Source organism: Protopterus annectens, chromosome 3.part1 (assembly GCF_019279795.1).
Source record: "Protopterus annectens isolate FY-2018-M chromosome 3.part1, PAN1.0, whole genome shotgun sequence".
Classification (NCBI taxonomy): Eukaryota; Metazoa; Chordata; order Ceratodontiformes; family Protopteridae; genus Protopterus; species Protopterus annectens.
Genome location: NC_056732.1, coordinates 1,798,228,213 through 1,798,246,901, shown reverse-complemented (window position 1 = coordinate 1,798,246,901; position 18,689 = coordinate 1,798,228,213). Strand labels below are relative to the sequence as shown.

Here is an 18,689-nt window from a genome sequence, read left to right as displayed (position 1 = left end):
CACCTGTACAGTCTATGCCTAATTAATGGTATTACGCCAGCTAAGTGATTGCAAGCAGTTAAGCAGTTGCAAGATCCATCCCTAAAATCACTGCACCAGACTGTATGTTATCCACCCCAAATAAAATATATACTCAGCTTTAATAATACAGGTATGTATGTGTATGCATATATATACTTTTATATTTATATTTGCTTGAATGTATATATGGAAAACTTAAACATTTATATAGTCTTATTCAGTTGTGAAATATCTTGCAATGCTCTACCAGGTTCTTATCTACTCTCATTGTATATTTTGTACACTTGTATTTTCAACCAAAAGGGGGAATATTCTCTTAGTGTATACTAATGGCTGTAAAGTCTAGAATCTGCATGCTGTTACTCTGTAATGCCTCTTTTGTAAATTTTTCTTCTCTCTGTAAACTTATGGAGTTTTTCTCCCCAGAACTACGCTGAAAATGGACACTTGTTGTCCAGTCGGACTATCCTGGCAAACAAATGTTAAATAAATAAAAAAATACTACTCTTTCTCAAGCAATATTGCTTTTGATCTGGGAGAAGTACAATGACTTCTTTAAACACCTTAACTGATATCATCTTGCTCAACATTGACAAAAGTGACCTAACAGGCTTCATATTTGCCCACCTAACTGCCATTCTAGATCTGGTGGCTCACATTTATTGCTTAACTCACTAATTTCAGCAGAAATAAGTTTTCAAGCCTTGCTATGACAGATTTCCTTATTAGCAGAAGCTTTAAGGTGCAGATAGGATCCACATCTCCTTCAACCCCTGTAATCAAAGGAGTCTGTCAAGGTTCAGTTTTATCCCTCACATTATTCTCTTTCCTTGTAAACAAACAACCAGCTGACCTTCCTCATTACTTTTTTGATTAAGTATTCCTATGATATATTGCCATCTACAGAGACAATCCTTCACTCCATTATCAAATCATAGAACAAGACCTCCAGCAATTCTTTAATTAGAAACAAATAAATACCCAAGAAAAAAAGAACAAATTTTTCTAGTAATGTCAAAACTTTAAGTCAAACACTGACTAGAAAATAGTAGGCAAATTCCAACACTGCACATAGTTCACTAAAGGCAAAATAAACAAGCTCATCTTCTGGACCAAAACATCTCCCACCTCATATTCTCAGCTGGTAAGGTGGCAATAAGCAAAGGTGCCCACTTTGCCCATTTAGAATTCAAACTGCCTAAAATCTCAACTTCTCCAAGTAAAAAATTGGCTAACCACATCTAACCCTACATAGAGAGCACCACTGTTTAGCTGCCAAAATGTGAAATGTTTACCAGTTCTATAACACAAACTACTACTGGGATCCCTCATATACAAGTTAGTCAGTACAGACTCATACTGACTCACCTAGTGCACCTCTGACTACAATCAGAAATCTTGTAACTCCTTAGATCCTACTCTGCAAACACCCACAACCAAAAGTCAGTTGTAGTAACAGTAGATGTTGTCCCTCTTGTTCAGACTCATATATGGGTTATGGATCTGATACTCTGATCTGACTCAGCCACCTGCTACAGACTTCATCTTCCAGGCTTGAGCTCCTCCATACTCATTGTAAAAGGATGCTGAAGAGCAAGGAATTTACCAGTAAGAATACAGGACAAGTTTTCAATATTGCTTTCTTTGCAAACTGCCAGTCAGATTGGCTTATTTACATGGCCACCTGTAGTTGCTCTGCCTTTTATGTTGGACAGACCTCAAGACCTGTCAAATTTAGAATCTCAGAACACATAAGTGATATCAGGATCAGAAAACCAACCAATGCACTATACAAACATACAGAAAAAACATCCTAATGCAGTCTTTAATTTTATCATCATTAACAAAATACAAGGGAAAAGGAATAATAAATCAGATTGGCACCAATTGCTAAATAACAAGGAGAAAAAATGGATCATTAAACTGGGTGCTATATTTTCACCAGGACTCAATGAATATTTTTAACATGTAATTCTTTCTATTAGCCTCTAGGTGGGATATACTATAAAAGGAGAATGTATGTAACCAGAATTTACTACACTGATGAAAGCTTAACAAATTTATAGCTGAAACCGGTCTGTTTTATTCTTCTTACCATTTACTAATAAATTTATATGTCACTGTTTGCTGGCTCTGCATTTTGATCTTAATCCTTCTTGGCCTATTCTAAAGAGCAATAACTAATGCAGATGTCCATTACTGTTGATGCCATTTCTTCTAAAAGTTCATGTGGGTAACCCTCGTTCTTTTAAAAAAATTTAGTGTTACACTTTACTTAATAAAATTCATCTAATGTCAGTTTTGACAATGATCATTTGTGTATTAACTAAATTTCTTTTCTAATGCAGAGGATGGCAGCTAGAAAATGTAAATACTTATTTGAAAGTGTTGGTTTTCTATATATTTTAGATAAATATTTACACTTCCCGAAGTCCTTATAAATGCTGACATCCAGAAAATTTATCTCAGCTCTTCCCACATTTTTGTAAATCTCAAAAAGGTGGTAGTACTAGTAATATATTTAAAAACTGATCAAAATCATCTAGACTACCTATCCAGCAAAGGAAATAGCATCTAAAAATCTGTAGTATAATGTTATGATTCTATTGCAAACTGAGAAAAGCATGAACAATTGCTCCCATGAAGGTAATGCTAAATTGGCAAAAAAAATGGGAGCAGCTAATTAACCCATAGGAAATCCATTTTTATAGTAATATTTTCCATCATAGTAAAAATAATTTTTAATAATACTACTTCCATAAGTTCTCTGATCATTTTAAGTATTACTGGAATTAATATCCTGGTCATCAATTATAACTTCATGGTACCATTCCAATCCTTTATCACGTGGAATGAAGGAAAAAAGGTTTTAAATGTCAGTTCTTATGAAATAAATGTCTTGTATAAACTTACCCGCACTTTTTATTTTTGCCACCATAAACCTTTAAGAATGGTATCATATTTTGTAAAACATGCTTCAGTTTTGTTTCAATAAAAACAGAAACAGTCTGTTTTGAACCCATTAGCAGTAACTATCAGATTCATCAAGAGACTTTAAAACATTTTTTATGCCGTTTTGGTATCCCAAAAATAAATGGAACAATGGGACCCATAATGTGTAAAAATCAAACGGTATCTTAGCAATTTGTTCAGTAATAAATAAATCATTAAACATATAATCTGTTTTCCTGTGTGATATATTACTTTAATTTTTTGAAACTAAACTATAAAAATCTGAATAAGAAAGTACTTCAATCATTTTAGTGACAGTTAATAAAATTCATGACTTCGACCCCTGCCCCTTTATCTGGTTTCATGATAAGAGACTTATTATATAAAGATCCCCATCAAATTTCTATTTCTTTTAATGTTAGAGTATGATATTTTGGTTCAGCTTGTACTCAGTCTGTGAAGGTAGAGATGGTGAGCATCCTAGCTGTCAATTTAACACAATGACACATGTTTGTAGGAGTGACATAAGTATCACAAATGTGTCACTGTGGCTGTTTCAATAGGAAATTGCTAGAGATAACCACTGCTGAGGGCCTTCTTACAAATCAGCTGATATGCTGTGCACATTTATTATATTCTATGATGATTTGCTTGCCGAAATATGCATATTTTATTTTATTTTTTTCATTTTGTCTTCCCTTATTTCAGACATGCCATAAAGAAAAAAACACTTTTGCAGCACCACCACCTTTGGAGTCATCACGCTCTTCCATTACCTGCAAACGCAAACGCTCCAAATCTATGGATAAAATCCTAAATCTGTCTGGTCAGGAGAGAGGACTAGATTCCTTGCAAACTCCAGCAGTCCCCAGTAAAATCAAAACAACTTCACATGGCCAGCAAGTATCTGTTCTGGAAACATGTACAACCACCTGGTAAGCAAATGCAAAACTCTTACTACCAAAGTTATTTATTTCTTTGTTAATATGTTAATTGGTTAATGTAGCTAATCTAAAGGAACTCTTTTTCTGGCCATGATCCGAGATGTAAGCCAAACTTTTTACAAACCAAAAGCCAGTGTTATCTTTTGAAGAAGCAGATATAAGGAAGTTGGGAAGATTGTTAATTGTTCTTTTTCAGACTATTTGATCAGGTATGAAGTAGGCCAAAGTATGTGCTGTTATGATACAGAGAACACAGGCTTCTGTGTATGTTGTACACTGATCTAGAAGAAAGGGGACAGAACCAGAGCACCAGACTTTAATAGTGTTTCAGTCACTTATTATTGTTTAGTGGTAATGTTTGGGAAGTTCAAGGGTAAAAATAGGGGAAATATAAGATTAACAGGATAACACAGAAATGATTGGTATTTCAACCATGATGCATAAATGAATTAAGATACAAAAGAAGAAGAGCTGTATAGAAGAATATGGATAGTTGGGGCAGGAAATTTGGTCAGTGCTGGATAAAAAGTAAGGTTGTAGGAAATGCATGTGGCACACAGGATAGAATATGCCAATTATCAGAATAACTTTGTATGCTAGATATGATGTAAAATTATCTGAAGTAGTAAAGAACTACTTCAAAAAAGAGAAGTTTTACAAGATGGTGGATTGGAACATCTGGCAAGATCGTATGCAGGTTCCATGAGTCTAGACGTTTAGAGTCTTTAACTTTGGGTTTGTTTTACAGTAAAATAACAAAATGGGAAGTTATTTTCTGGTGAGAGTTTGAAGACCTTAGTGCTGTTGATGACTCAGCGGAAGCTATGAAATTACCATATCTGGGTGCAATAATACTTGAACTAAATTTATGATTGTTTCCTTTTGTCTTGTATATTAATCAGGAAATGAGCAGAAATGCATTATGTAACACTGGGACCCTTCTTGGTGGCCATTGCATTTATCCTGTCTTCCTATCAAAATTTGATACTTTATTCCCTGAAACTCCTGTGCTTGGAGCTGCATGTCCACTGCCAGAACATCATAGTATCATGTGTGGATTACACAAGTAAACCTAAACTGGCTCACAACCTCTTTTCAACTACTCACACAGTTCAGGTCTCAGTCCTGATGAGATTTAATGCATAGATGCAAACTGGAAAAATCCATATGGCTGTCAAATGACCAGGAAAATGTCCCATTCTAGATCTGTCCATACTGCCTCAGGCAGGATCAGAAAGTAAAGCACTGCATAAATGTCAGCTGTTTAACCCTGCCACCTGCAGATGTTGAAGAAACTCTTCACCTACCTTACCATCAGAAAAATGTCAGTGTTTGAAAGTTCTTTCCATGGGGATTGAAGGAAGGGACACTTGCACAGTCTCAGTTCATAGCTAAAGAACAATAGCTTAAGGTGGGTCATGGTGTAGCTATCCAGGCAATAAGTCTGCTCTTAAAATGACTGTCTCAATCAACTGGCTGCTGAGCTTGTCATCCTACTCTTTATTGACTTATTCAAAGTGCATAGGATGTGCAGTGTTGGATACTATGCTGGGAGGGGGGGTAATTCTGTGGTCAAGGCTCTACCCTTGCCCCAATCAGCCAGAACTCACTACTGGCCAGCCTGAACTAATGGAACTGTCCCTTAAGTCACCCAGCAGTGGTTTGAGGTACTCGAGATCAAAATCTCCTCTCACAGAGTTGCCTGTCATGTCATGCAAGCTTTTTAGCTAAAGCTGGAGGGGAGTTGTTCTCAGGACTGCTCAGTAACAGTGCTCACAGTTCAGGGGTCAGATATCAAACAAATGTCTGATGTTTGATGGAAGCTTAAATCATGAATATGTGGGAATACTCCCTTGGGTTATATGACTTACTGCCAGCACCAGATTAGGCATAGGTTTCTAACTTCTTACTGCCACCCTTGGCAAACAAAACCCTGGATGGCAGATTGCTGTCATCTAATGAACAGTGCATGTCCTTTTCATACCTGTGCCAGAACAAGACCTTGCATGAGCTCACTTTCAAGCTTGTTCATAGGTTCAAGGGTTCTTATTGGGCAGTCAGTCTACAAACAATTACAAACCTAGCCAATAAACTATATTCAAAGGTTCCATCCAGCCTCATGGAGGACATGACAGGCTAGACTAGGAAACATTTTGAGGCTTCTCATTTAGTTATTTAGGTTTACCTTGAATATGACATGTGTGCTTCTCATCTTGATATGTAGAGGAACTTTGTTCCAGAGTTGGAAGATACATTATGATATGAGTTTATCATTCTAAAGGGCCTTATTTATCTGTTTATAGGTTTATAGGTATGTACCAGGCTGGTGATTTGTGAGGATCATAAGAAGCCTAACCTTACATTTCCATGGTAGTTTTCAGCCCTTAAATTTTACACACAACTCAGAGACAGACCAAACAAGGATATGTTAGGATATTTATATTTTTCCATTGTCCATGAGGGGCAGGGGTTCCAAACCAAGGGGTGAATTTGTGCCTACCCTTCCATTCGTCCAGATTACATTTGAATAGTGTAAGAGAGGTACTTTGCTTTATGTGTAGTGGAAGATAGTCCATGGGAAAGGTGTGCTCTGTGATACATACCTATTTCTCCAACGTATTCTATTTATTTTGAAAAAGAGATTCCTAGACTGAGTGTTTATGATACCATTGGACTTGCAGATGTGTAGTAGGGTTGACAGAAGAGGCACTATTTGAAGTTGTATATCCAAGCCAGAGGTAGGCCTTCAGTAATCTGTATCATATTGAGAAGAGAGACAAGGCTATGGAATGCTGTGCATAGTTTTTTATGATTTAGGTCCTTTATTTTGTTTACTGTAAAAGCATTGTGGTCATTGCAGATGTGACAAGAGTGTTAGAGTGAGGGTATTCTTAGTGAATTCACTGCAGTACATTAAGGTAAAATAATAGGCCTGAAAATATACATGTATGCATTCAGTTTCAGACAAATGCAGAATGTTCTTTTCTCAAGGGAAAGATACAGGCTTGCCGGCTAAGCATAAGATGTACAGAAATAAGGTTTACAGAATGTTAATTTCTCAAGGGAAGGATGTATATTTCAATGGAATGCTAGATAAAGAAGCACATGCAAGACAAGGCTTGAAATCCAAGGCAACCAAGGCTAAGGAGGTGTGAAAAGCATTACAGCGTTTTGGTATTATTAAGAAATATGACCGATACAGTTGAAGTCAGTTAGTTAGTTAGTTTGGATTGACATACAGAAAAGATTAAATATCCAGCATTTCAGAAAGGAAGTCAGCTTATGAGCTGCAGAACAGACACTCTAGCTGGAATACAGAAGTCAGGTTAAATATTCATACTAAAAGACTGTTTCATTTGATATCATTCAGGAGAATCAGAATACACCTGCAGAAACTTTGGATATATTTATCGGCACTGTTACTGTTATCCAGCATTCCAGGATTTCTATAGACTGATATTGTTTATCAGCACTGTTAATGCAAGAGGGTCTCACATACTGCAAGAGGGTTTCACAGCTACAAATAACTGCTGCCAAAGTCATGGCCTTAAGTTAAAAGCATGGGCATTTTTTTATTTCCCATCCACTCATCAAGATTTCTCTTGAAGAAGGGCCAGTGATGTGCTCTGTTTGACATGTATGAAAAGTGTATTCCATAGCATGGGCAGTCTCTGGGTTATGAACCTGTCCCTCCAGCATGTTCTGTTGGTTGTGGTAATGATGTTGAGGTCTCTGGAGCATGTAGTGTGGAGGTATTTGGAGTTCTTTAGATGTAGCATTTCTAACAGAGCTTGGTCAGACATGGTTTTGTAAGTCAAGCAAAGATCACCTGTAAGTAGGCGATATGAGACAGAAAAGAGTTTGAGTTTTTTGAGTCTGTCCATATAGGACAAGTGTTTAAGGCCTAAGATCCTCTTTGTGAGGTACTTTTGCGGCCTCTCCAGTTGTTGCATGTGTCTAGTGAAGTACATGCCAAATGGGTCATTGTATTCGATGATTGGCCTAATGAGTGAAGAGTAGAGAGAGACAATGACCTCTTTCTTCCTGGATGCAAAACTCTTAATGTGAGAGTGTTCAATCTCGCCGTTTGTTCTTACACATGGTTGTCGGAGCCGATCCTCGGCTCTGAGTCGGCCGCTTAGCAAAGCTTTGCATCCAGAAGAAGCTCGAGACCAACCTACCTCCCACAATCCCCTCTGCCTTTACCCCAGATCTAGTTTGCCGCTGCAACCGATCGCATCGTTCTGAAAAGCTCTGACCAACTGGGAAGATAAGCTAACTTTATTTCTTGAAAATTTCTTGAAAAATTTAGGATTCTTGATATATATTTAGTGTGGGTGTGTGTGTGTGTGCTCTGGTTATCCTTTTCTATTATATATAGTTTATATATATATATATAGTTTAGTTTTAACTTAGGGCCTTCCCCACCTACTACTAAACTTAGTAATTGATACTTGCAGTTACTGTAGCAGTAAATCATAACATCTATATATTATTGCTGAGACTTATTAACCGATTTTGACAAATTCTGAAGAGTTACTGTTTGTGATAGTGTACAGTACTTTTCTTACACAATGTCTGACAAAGCTAAGTCAGGTTTTAAGAGGTGTCAGTGTGGGCAGAAGATGTCTGTCACCAACAACCATAGCTCCTGTGTCTACTGTCTTGGCCCTCTCCATCTACAGGAAGACTGTTCTATTTGTCATTCCTTTAGTGGAAGGGTCATGACAGATAGGCGCAGGAAGCTTATGGACAGAGGTCTTTTGAAGCCTGCCTTTCAGGAAGCTCTTGACATATCAGACCAGGCTTCTAAATCCTCGAAGGAGTCGAAGACATCAGAGCCCAAGTCATCAGCTCTGAGTTCTTTGTTTAAGGTTCATTCACCGGTTCCACAGACTTCGGGGCCGAGTGTCGAACTTCTGGCTGTCACCGAACCTCGAGTCTTGGAACCGGTGATGGAGCTTCCACCTCCTGCTCTGTTGAGGTCGGCACCGTCCTCGATTCCTTCGACTCAATCTTCTAGGCCCCTCTCCGACACCGACGTAGATCGTGTGGTGCAGAAGTTAATGGAGAACACGGCCCTGTCCAAACTCATTGCAGTCTCCTCTCAATTGGTGTCGAGACTCGAAGGCCTTCCTTTATCTGCATCTGATCCTCCTCCAAGGCCTGCTCAGCCTTCGGAGCCGGAAGACGTTGATCTGATGATAGTGGAGCCCCTTTCTCGGTCAGCACCGTTGACCTTGACTCCGTCAGAACCATTACCAGACTCGCGGAGCCGACGATCTATCCTTGGTTCCGGGACCGAGAGTCGAACCGATGTTTCGGTGCCGACTCTCCCCCTTGGCGCCTCGGCACGGATCACTTCGGCTCCGTCCTCAGGGTCGATGCCCTTGGCTTCTGCGTCGGAGATACCTCCGCTTTCTTCGGAACCGGGGGATTCCTCGGCTCGGGGTCCAGGGGCTTTCGACCTTATGAGGAAGGTATTGTCTTCTCAGACAACCACTTCAGCAGAAGCAACTTCTCCCTCCCATAAAGGTCCGTTATCTTCTTCTGCACCCACGACTACACAAAGCGTCGAGCACCAGTGTCTCAGCCACTCCCAGAGGGAGCCCCTTCTTCCTTGGAGGCTTCATCGGATGCCCCCCCCCGATGACGTTCCGAGGAAAAGATTGTGCAAGAGGAGGCACTTAGATTCTCCACAAGAATCCTTAACATCGGATACTGACTTGGATGAGTCAGAGGGGTCCCCCAAATCACCTTCGGAGGATGTCTCCTTTTCTGACATCCTGGAGATCCTGAAACAGAGAGGTGATTGGCAGGCCCTACCCCCTTCTGAGGATGAGTCGGTTCTGCTGAAGGCATTTGGTGCTCGCCCTTCTTCCTCCTGGGTCACTCCGCCCTTCGACGAGTTAATGGAATTAATTGCTCGAAGGGCATGGGAGGCACCTGACACAGTGGAGCCAGTTCCCAGGAAGCATAACAAGTATATAACTGCCCCTCAGGATAGGTCATACCTCACTAAGAGAGTTCCAGTGGATGCTATGGTGGTGGCAGCTGCCACGAAAAAGGAGATGTCCGAATCTTCCTCGTCTGTTCATCCTCCTAACAGAGACTCTAGAACCATGGACAGATATGGGAAGCGCATTTTCAGCTCAGCGACTTTTTCCATGCGATCGCTGAACTACTTGACACACTTCACAAGATTACAGAGAGATCTAGTCAAAGAGTTGGGAGATACCCTCCAGGGTAGTACAGATGCTGCTGTCTTGGATAAGGTTACAGCACAGCTTAATACCCTTACATCTATTGTGAACTCGTCCATGAGGCTCATCTCGTATGCGGCCGAAGGGTTGAGTAGGGCTGCAGCTTCAGCGATTGCTCCTCGTAGACAATCCTGGATGCGCCTGTACTCCTTTGCGGAAGCCTTCAAGTCTTCCTTTACTAACGCCCCCTTTGATGGTGCCACTCTTTTTGGCCCCAAAGTAAAGGAGACCCTGACCCGGTGTGAGCAGGAGGGAAAGACTCTGCTGTCGGAGTCCGTTTTTCCACCCCATCCAGACCGTACCCCAAAGGGCAACGAGGTGGAAAGATGTGGTTTCGTAAACCCCAGGGTTCTTTCCCAGGCACACAGGGTGATGCCCCCTCCAGAGGCAGGGGGGCGCAGAAGTGGAAGATGCTGCCCTGGTGGCAGAGGGGGTCCTCAGAACCAAGGTGACAGGGATACCATCCCTGGGAAGCCTTTCCAGCACTCCTGAGAGGAGGCCCGACTGTCCTGCTCTGGAGGCAGTCAGGGGACGCTTAGCTTTATACCCTCAGGCCTGGCAAAACCTTACTTCAGACAAATGGGTAAAAAGCATTATTACCAGAGGTTACAAAATTCCTTTTCTATTCCCCCCATTACCACAAAAAAGATTCCCAGATGTACCACCCCATCTGCGGGAACCTGCAGCTATAGAAATCTCAAAGCTGCTAGAAAAAAGAGTCATCCAACCAGTCCCGGTGGACCAAAGAGGATCCGGAACTTACTCAAGGTTCTTTTTAGTTCCAAAAAAGACAGGGGACTGGAGGCCAATTCTGGACCTCAGCAATCTCAATACGTATGTGAAGAAAGAAAAGTTCTGGATGGTCACGCTTCAATCGATCCTTCCGTTCTTACAGAAGGACGACTGGATGCGCTCAATAGATCTCAGGGACGCCTACTACCACATCAAAATGGCCAGAGCGTCCAGAGATCACCTGCGCTTCTGGCTGGGAGCCAGCCACTTTCAGTTTCGGGCCCTGCCTTTTGGTCTAACCTCAGCCCCCAGGGTTTTCACCAAATGCATGGCAGTGGTAGCGTCTCACTTGAGATGCCTAGGATTCCGGGTATTTCCGTATCTGGACGACTGGCTCCTTTCTGCCACCACCGAGTGTCAACTGATACAGGCCAGGGACTACACACTCAGCCTTTGTGTTCAGCTAGGGATTTCGATAAATTTTGAAAAATCTGCGTTACAGCCCTCGTAGCATATTTCATTTATAGGGGCAGATCTAGATACCCGTTCTTTGCTGCTAAAACTCCCCTCCACAAGAATAGGTTCCCTACAAGAACACGTTTCTCTCCTCCTATTGTCCAAAAAATCTCCAGCCAAACTAGTCCTGAAAGTCTTGGGACTCATGTCAGCTTCCCTCATTGCAGTTCCCATGGGAAGGCTACACATGAGAGTTCTCCAATGAATGCTGTTCGCACAGTGGTCGTTCCAACAGTTACCACTGAAACACGAAATTCACATTACGAACACCTGCAAAGCACACCTGTCCTGGTGGTTACAGAGTCTCAGTTTTATCAGCGGCCGACCGTTTGTGTTACCCACACCGTCAGCCACAGTGACCACGGATGCCTCCCTGATAGGATGGGGAGGCATCTTTCAGGGACAGACAGTCCAAGGTGAATGGACCAGTTTAGAGTACAACCTGCACATCAATGTTCTAGAGATGAGGGCAGTGTTTCTAGCGTTGCAACACTTCTCCCTCCTTCTACCTCTAGGGACCATTGCAGTTCAGACGGACAACATGTCCATAGTCTGGTACATAAACAAACAAGGAGGAACCAAATCTTACCAGTTGTGCAGAGAAGCCATGAGAATTTGGCAATGGGCAGAATCCATGGGTCGCTTTCTGATAGCAACGCACATCCCGGGGTTATCCAATGTCATAGCGGACAGGTTGAACAGAGCCATCCTGTTACCTCACGAGTGGTCCCTCAACCAGATAGTGGCAGAAATAATCTTCCACAAGTGGGGCCAACCTTGCTGCGATCTATTTGCGTCTCCAATGAACACCAAATGCAGAAGCTACTTTGCCCTGTTACCCCCTCCAGGGGATGTCCCAGGGACGCTCTGATTCACGATTGGCCCCCGGGTCTCCTGTACGCTTTCCCCCCTGTACCACTGATACCGAGATTTCTGCAGAAAGCCAAGGACCAGGAGAGGACTATAATTCTCATTGCCCCATTCTGGCCTCAACAGATTTGGTTCCCTTTTCTTCAAGCCCACCAAATATGGGAGCCTTGGATTCTGGACCCAGTGCCAGACCTACTGACTCATTCGTCAGGAGCTCCTCACCCATCGCTCCTGTCCCTCAAGTTAGCAGCTTGGCTGCTCCGCTTCCCTACTTAGCCAGGTCTGATCTTCTCTCTCCGGCGGTTCAGGACATTCTGGTAGCCTCTCATAAGGCTTCCACTACTAAAATTTACACCAGTAAGTGGAAACGTTTCGTCTACTGGGCGACTACACAGCATTTAGATCCCTTAGTAGCTCCTCTAAACAAGATTTTGGAGTTCCTCTCCATGCTGTTTCATCAAGGAGCCTCTACTGCCACTTTAAAAGTTCAGTTGGCTGCTATTTCGAACTTTCATGTAGGAGAGAACGGAGCGCCCATTATGGCTCATAGGCTTTGTAAAGCCTTTTTGAAAGGGTCTTTTCATCTTAGACCAGCGATTAGGTTTCCTACAGCTCCTTGGAATCTAAATCTACTCTTATCCCAGCTAATGTTACCACCCTTTGAACCAGCTTCTTCCTGTTCCATAAAGTTCTTGTCCTGAAAAACTCTTTTCCTAGTAGCTATCACTTCAGCCAGACGAGTATCAGAGCTTCAAGCTCTTTCCATTAAGCAGCTATATTTAATTTTTCACCCAGACAGGGTATCATTACGCACCAACCCTTCTTTCCTCCCTAAGGTTTGTTCGATTAACAACATTAATCAGTCCATTGAGCTTCCCACATTTTTCAAAAACTACTCCAATAAGCTAGAATATATGTTGCACTAGCTGGATGTTCATAGACAACTCAGATTCTACCTAGATAGAACTAAAGACCATAGAAAAGCAGATCAACTCTTTATAGCCTTTGCGGACAACAAAAAGGGCATGGCAGTGACGAAGCGTACTCTTTCCAAATGGCTAACTGATTGTATTACCTACGTTTACTGTGTTTCTAATCAGATTTTGCCCACCAAACCAAGGGGACATTCTACTAGATCAGTTTCTACATCTTTGGCTCATGCGGCTCGTCTGCCTTTGGACACTATTTGTGCAGCCGCCACTTGGTCTAAACCACATACGTTCATCACTCATTATAAAGTGGACAGGACTTCCAGGGACAGAGCATCTTTTGGTTCCACTGTGCTCAGGAACGTTCTTCCATGAGTCTCTCAGGGTAACGGAGCTAGGGACGCTACCCATGTGTAAGAACAAATGGCGAGATTGAACACTCTCACATAAAGAAGTTATGTCCTTACCATAACGTTCCATGTGGAGTGTTCATCTCACCTTTGTTCTTACATTCCCACCCTCAGGTTTGGAAGAACGTTCGGTTTAGAAGTCTGGTCTGTTCGTCTCCCACTACTGGTCTCTCTGTTGTTCTACTGGCTTGAGCTAGTTACGTTCCTTGTGTATGTGTATGTATTCTTATAGGTGATTACATTGTTATTGCTGGATCTAGTCTTGTTTTTTTTTTGCAAACTAGATCTGAGGTAAAGGCAGAGGGGATTGTGGGAGGTAGGTTGGTCTCGAGCTTCTTCTGGATGCAAAGCTTTGCTAAGCGGCCGACTCGGAGCCAAGAATCGGCTCCGACACCCATGTGTAAGAACAAAGGCGAGATGAACACTCCACATGGAACGTTATGGTAAGGACATAACTTCTTTATAATGAGGTATGCCACACAGAAGGACTTTCTGACCACAGTGGCAATATGGTGGTCAAGAGAGGTTGCTGTCAACCTGTGTTCCCAGATCTCTTATAATGCCTTTGTGTTCAGTGGACTACCATTGATGTGGTAATTCATGGGAACCAGGTTTTTCCCAAGGGGGGTGATGACACATTTTTTGGCATTGAGCTTAAGGCTATGGTTCTGACACCAGTCGTTGGTCTCAGTGAGGCCTTTCTGTAGGGCGTCAGCATCACTTGGGGAGTTAATCATAGCTCCCAACTTGCAATTGTCTGCGAACTTTGTCAGCCATAGTCCCTTCTTATTGGCCTGGACTTCAGAGAAGTAGATACCAAACAGGAGAGGAACCAGGACCAAATCCTGTGAGACTCCACTCATGACTGGTGGGCAGTTTGACTTGGAGTCAGCTACTTTCACACTGTGGTGAGTTCTGTCTGTGAGCCAGTTTGCAACTGACCTAGTGATAATGGGGTTGATGCCTAGCTTAGTGAGTTTTTCTATGATTCCTGAGTGGGGAATGGTATCAAAGGCCTTGGCCATATCAAGCTAGGCTGTAGGAATCACCTTGCCTTCATCCACAGCTCTGGTGACTGACTCAAAGAAGTCAACCAAGTTGAGCAGGCATGATCTACCCTTCACAAAACCAAACTGTGTAGGATCCAGAGTTTGAAGATTCCCTATATCCTTTTTTATTATGTCCATGATGATGCGTTCCATAGCTTTGCATATCAGACTCATCAGGCTAATGGGGCGATAGTTCCCAGGGTCTGTAGTCACTCCTCCTTTGTGGATAGGGAATGACTGTAGTCAGATGGCATGATGCCAGGGTAATCCTATGGGCTAGGCATGTAAAGGCTGCAGGGCCATTAGCCTAGTACATACCTATGAACCTATGAACCTATAAAAAAAAAAATGATTATATCATTCAGAAAAAACACTGCCCCTGCTGATTACCACATCAGTGGCAACCCCCTAATCACACAACCTGTGGTGACAGACCTGGGTACTCAGGCTGACAACAATCTCACATTCAACCATTATGTGGTGGCAGCGGTCAGAAAAGCCTTTTACTTGGTTCATCTCATAAGTAAAGGGATTGCATCCAGAAAAAAGGAGGTTATTACCTCTCTGTACTCCTCCACCCTCATGAGACCTGTAATTAAATATAATGCCCTGTTTGGTGTGTACCTCTCCAAACACCTGCACCAACTGGAAAGGCCACAGAAATACCTCGCAAAGAGAATCCATGGCCTCCAACACCTGTCCTATGCTACAGGCTCAAATCACTATTCTACTCAATATCATACAAATTGCTCATAAGTGATCTGTGTCTTGCCTACAAGGCAATATCGGACCCTGTCCTACTAGAGATGCTCCTTATCTGTAAGTCTAACTCCTCATGCATTACCCGCTTGATAGGACTAAATCTAATATGCAACATCAACAAAACCTTCTGGAGAGAAAGGTTTATCTCCCAGAGGCTGCTCTGTCTCTGGAAAAGACTTCCCATACATGTCAAACAGAGTACCTCGATGACCCTGTCCAAGTGCAACCTTGATGAGTGGATGGGAAATCACCAATTTGTCCCAGGGGTTTCAATTTTGTCCCTCATTGACAGTGGTGACAGGTGCTGTATAAGGTTTCTTTTTTGGAGATAAACTCTAAGCTAAGCTTGTAAGGGCCATAGGGCCATTAGCCTAGTAACCTCTTATGATCCTATGAAAACAGTATTTGAATATTGTGAACCTCTAATTATTAACTGAACTACAGTGTTTGCAGAATTCATTCTGAAAAGTACAAAAGACTTGGTCCATAAAGGAGAGATTGCCACCTGTTCAGCACAAGTTTGGGTACGTAACAGATATAGACTTTCATTCCAGTCTCATTTCAGTTTTTTCCAATTAATTCCAATATACTACAATCTCATCAATTCTTTCAAAGAGTTTGGAGAGGTACATAACGAAAGAGGCATTAATCTCTGATTGCTGTAATGAGTGCTGAGTAAAGTAGAGTGACTATATCTCTAGACCTGGATGCAATACCTTTACATACAAGCTGTGCAATGAAAAAGGATTTCCTTAAAACTGTGGATATATGGTTATCATAGAACAGTTCTTTGTCAACATAGCTTCCAAGATCCCTAACTGCAGGATTGATTTTTAGTGGTGTGTTATCAATATGATAGTTATTGTGAGTCGTGCATACCAAAAGATATAATTATATACTTTTTGACATTTAGTTTTAATCCATGGCTTTACGATAGCTATTTGTTCAGGACAGGACCTCTTGGAGGATCTTGGTATCCTCTGGGGAGTTTATGCTGGTAGCAAGTTTGCAGTCATCTGCACACTTGGTCAGCCACAAACCCTTAACATTAACTTTGACCTCTGAGAAGTAAATGCCAAATGGGAGTGGCCCAAGGACTAGACCTTGGGGTACACTGCTAGTGACAGGTCTTTTGGAGGAGTTAAAGCTACCATCCTAACTTCTTGGGTTCTGTTTATGAGTCAGTTTGCTATCCAGTCAGTTACATGGGGATTGACGCCTAGATGGGAGAATTTATCTACGATACCCAAATGTGCGATGGTGTGAAATGATTTTCCAAGATGTAAATATGCAGTGTGCACTGCTTTGCCTTTGTCCATTGAGTCAGTAACTTTTTTAAATAAGTCAACCAGGTTGAGTAGGTAGGACTTGTCCTTTATGAATCAGAACTAAGCTGGGTTGAGATTCTGTAGGTTACCTATGTCCCTATTTATTAATTCCATAATGATCATGTCCATTACCTAACATATGAGACTGGTCAGGTTTATGAGTCTGTAATTACCCAAGTCCATTGTGGTCCCACATTTGTGAAAGGGAATGACTGTTGCTGCCCTCCATTCATCTGGTATGAAGGCTGGATAATCAGACAAACCTTGTTTAAGGCTGACCAGTAGGCAACCTGGTATGTTATCTGGCCTAAAAGACAATGTCTTGGCCTTAGACAGTTCTTTGAGAACTTGAATGTTGATGGAGATGTACATGTGAGTATGTGGTAAGAAAATATTGAAAGAGGATTGAAGTTTGAGCTAAATGTGCCTTCTAGTGCATTGGCTATGTCCTCTGGGTCCAAGTATGTAATATCATTTAACACAGAGGTCCCAAGACTCTGGTATTTGGGCCAACTGCGGGCTGCCTGCAGGCAGATAGCCCAGGTGTGATGATTGCAACAGTGAATACACTCAAGCATCTACATTTATGGTAATTGTATACAACTGTACTATGCAAATTAGTATGTTTCATTCAACTCACTTTCCTCCAGTTTTGCCAGTCTTAAAGTATATATTAATGCTGCCTGCAGTAGTCCTGAATACAGTGTCTTGGATGTCAGTCTGATCTGAACAGATTTGAAGTGGGCATTTTTAAACTCGTCTTAAAGGGTCAAGCTCCTCCCCTGTCCCACAATGCAACATCAGCCTTACTGACCTCTGATTGCTTGTTATGTTAAATGACAGATGTGCTCTCTTGAGCTCAAATATTTTTCTAAACCTCTTTTGTTGCTTTAAGAGCTCTTCCACATTTTTTGGGCGCCTCCCTTTCTCTTTCCCTTTTGAGTATTTCTTTCCTAGACATGGAAAATTTTGTAGCTAGTGTTTAAGCTTGTGGTAGTAGTAGTTTGTACATTTCTGTCTGACTAATGTTTTGGACTTGGGTCTTTTATAGAAGCATTTCTTCATTATTGCAGAATGTGTGCACAAACTGTCTTGCAAGGCTTGAGGGTTTAAAAAATATCCTATTGCCATAAGATCCAAGTGACAGGTGTGGCTATAGCTTGGGCTGTCCCACCTTGAGGAAATGTTCTGTCTTTTGGACCAAGTGCATTATCTGATCATTACTCTGAATTGGTTCTGAAATAAGAGAAATTCAGCACTTTGTTTTTTGGGACCCCTTCTTCCTGGAAGAATTCTGCTAATCGGAAGGAAGGTAGGTCTGGGGAGAAGGATGAGGATCTCCCAAAGGATAGATGTAGAAAAGGGCTCCAGCCATTTCTACCATGCAAGCTCTGCTGGATGCAGTATATTCAATGTCTTTTTTTATAACTAGAAAGTCTGAACTCTCTCCAGGTAGGCCAGGTCTATATTGTATGAATGAAAGTTCATATAAGCGAATGCTCTAATGAATGAAAATGTCAGACATCGAGATGAGTGCTGTGGGATTGTAGTACAGTGAAGACTGGAGTATTTGCCCTTTCCTCACTGTAGTGTGATCTCTGAGTTGGTATATATATTTAGTGGGGGTAATATTTTCTATGTTCTGCATTTTTCTCTTATTGAGTTTGCTTATATGAACTTTTGTTCATATGATATAAATCTGGGTCACTTATCCTTCAGACCACCCATGGAGGCACCTTCCTTTTGGTTACATCAGTCTTGTAGGAAATGGTACAAGGTGGATTTGGATTAGTACCTTTCTGAAGGCCCAGATAAAATTTGGGCCTTCTTCCTGCTCTCCAAATGTGGGAGTAAAGAAACCCTCCCCTTCTGTGCCCATTGCTGTCTAGTCAGTTTGATCCTGTGGTACCCAT

General features: G+C 41.8%; 1 protein-coding gene across 1 annotated transcript in view; it reads left to right on the top strand.

Annotated features, from left to right (window-relative positions):
- Positions 1 to 18,689, top strand: part of LOC122798681 (nuclear GTPase SLIP-GC-like) — a 1,112,600-nt gene that overhangs the window by 872,706 nt on the left and 221,205 nt on the right. Inside the window, exon 9 of the mRNA XM_044067773.1 lies at positions 3,682 to 3,908. Within this exon, the coding sequence (XP_043923708.1) occupies positions 3,682 to 3,908 (227 nt within the window). The remainder of the gene's footprint in view (positions 1 to 3,681; positions 3,909 to 18,689) is intronic.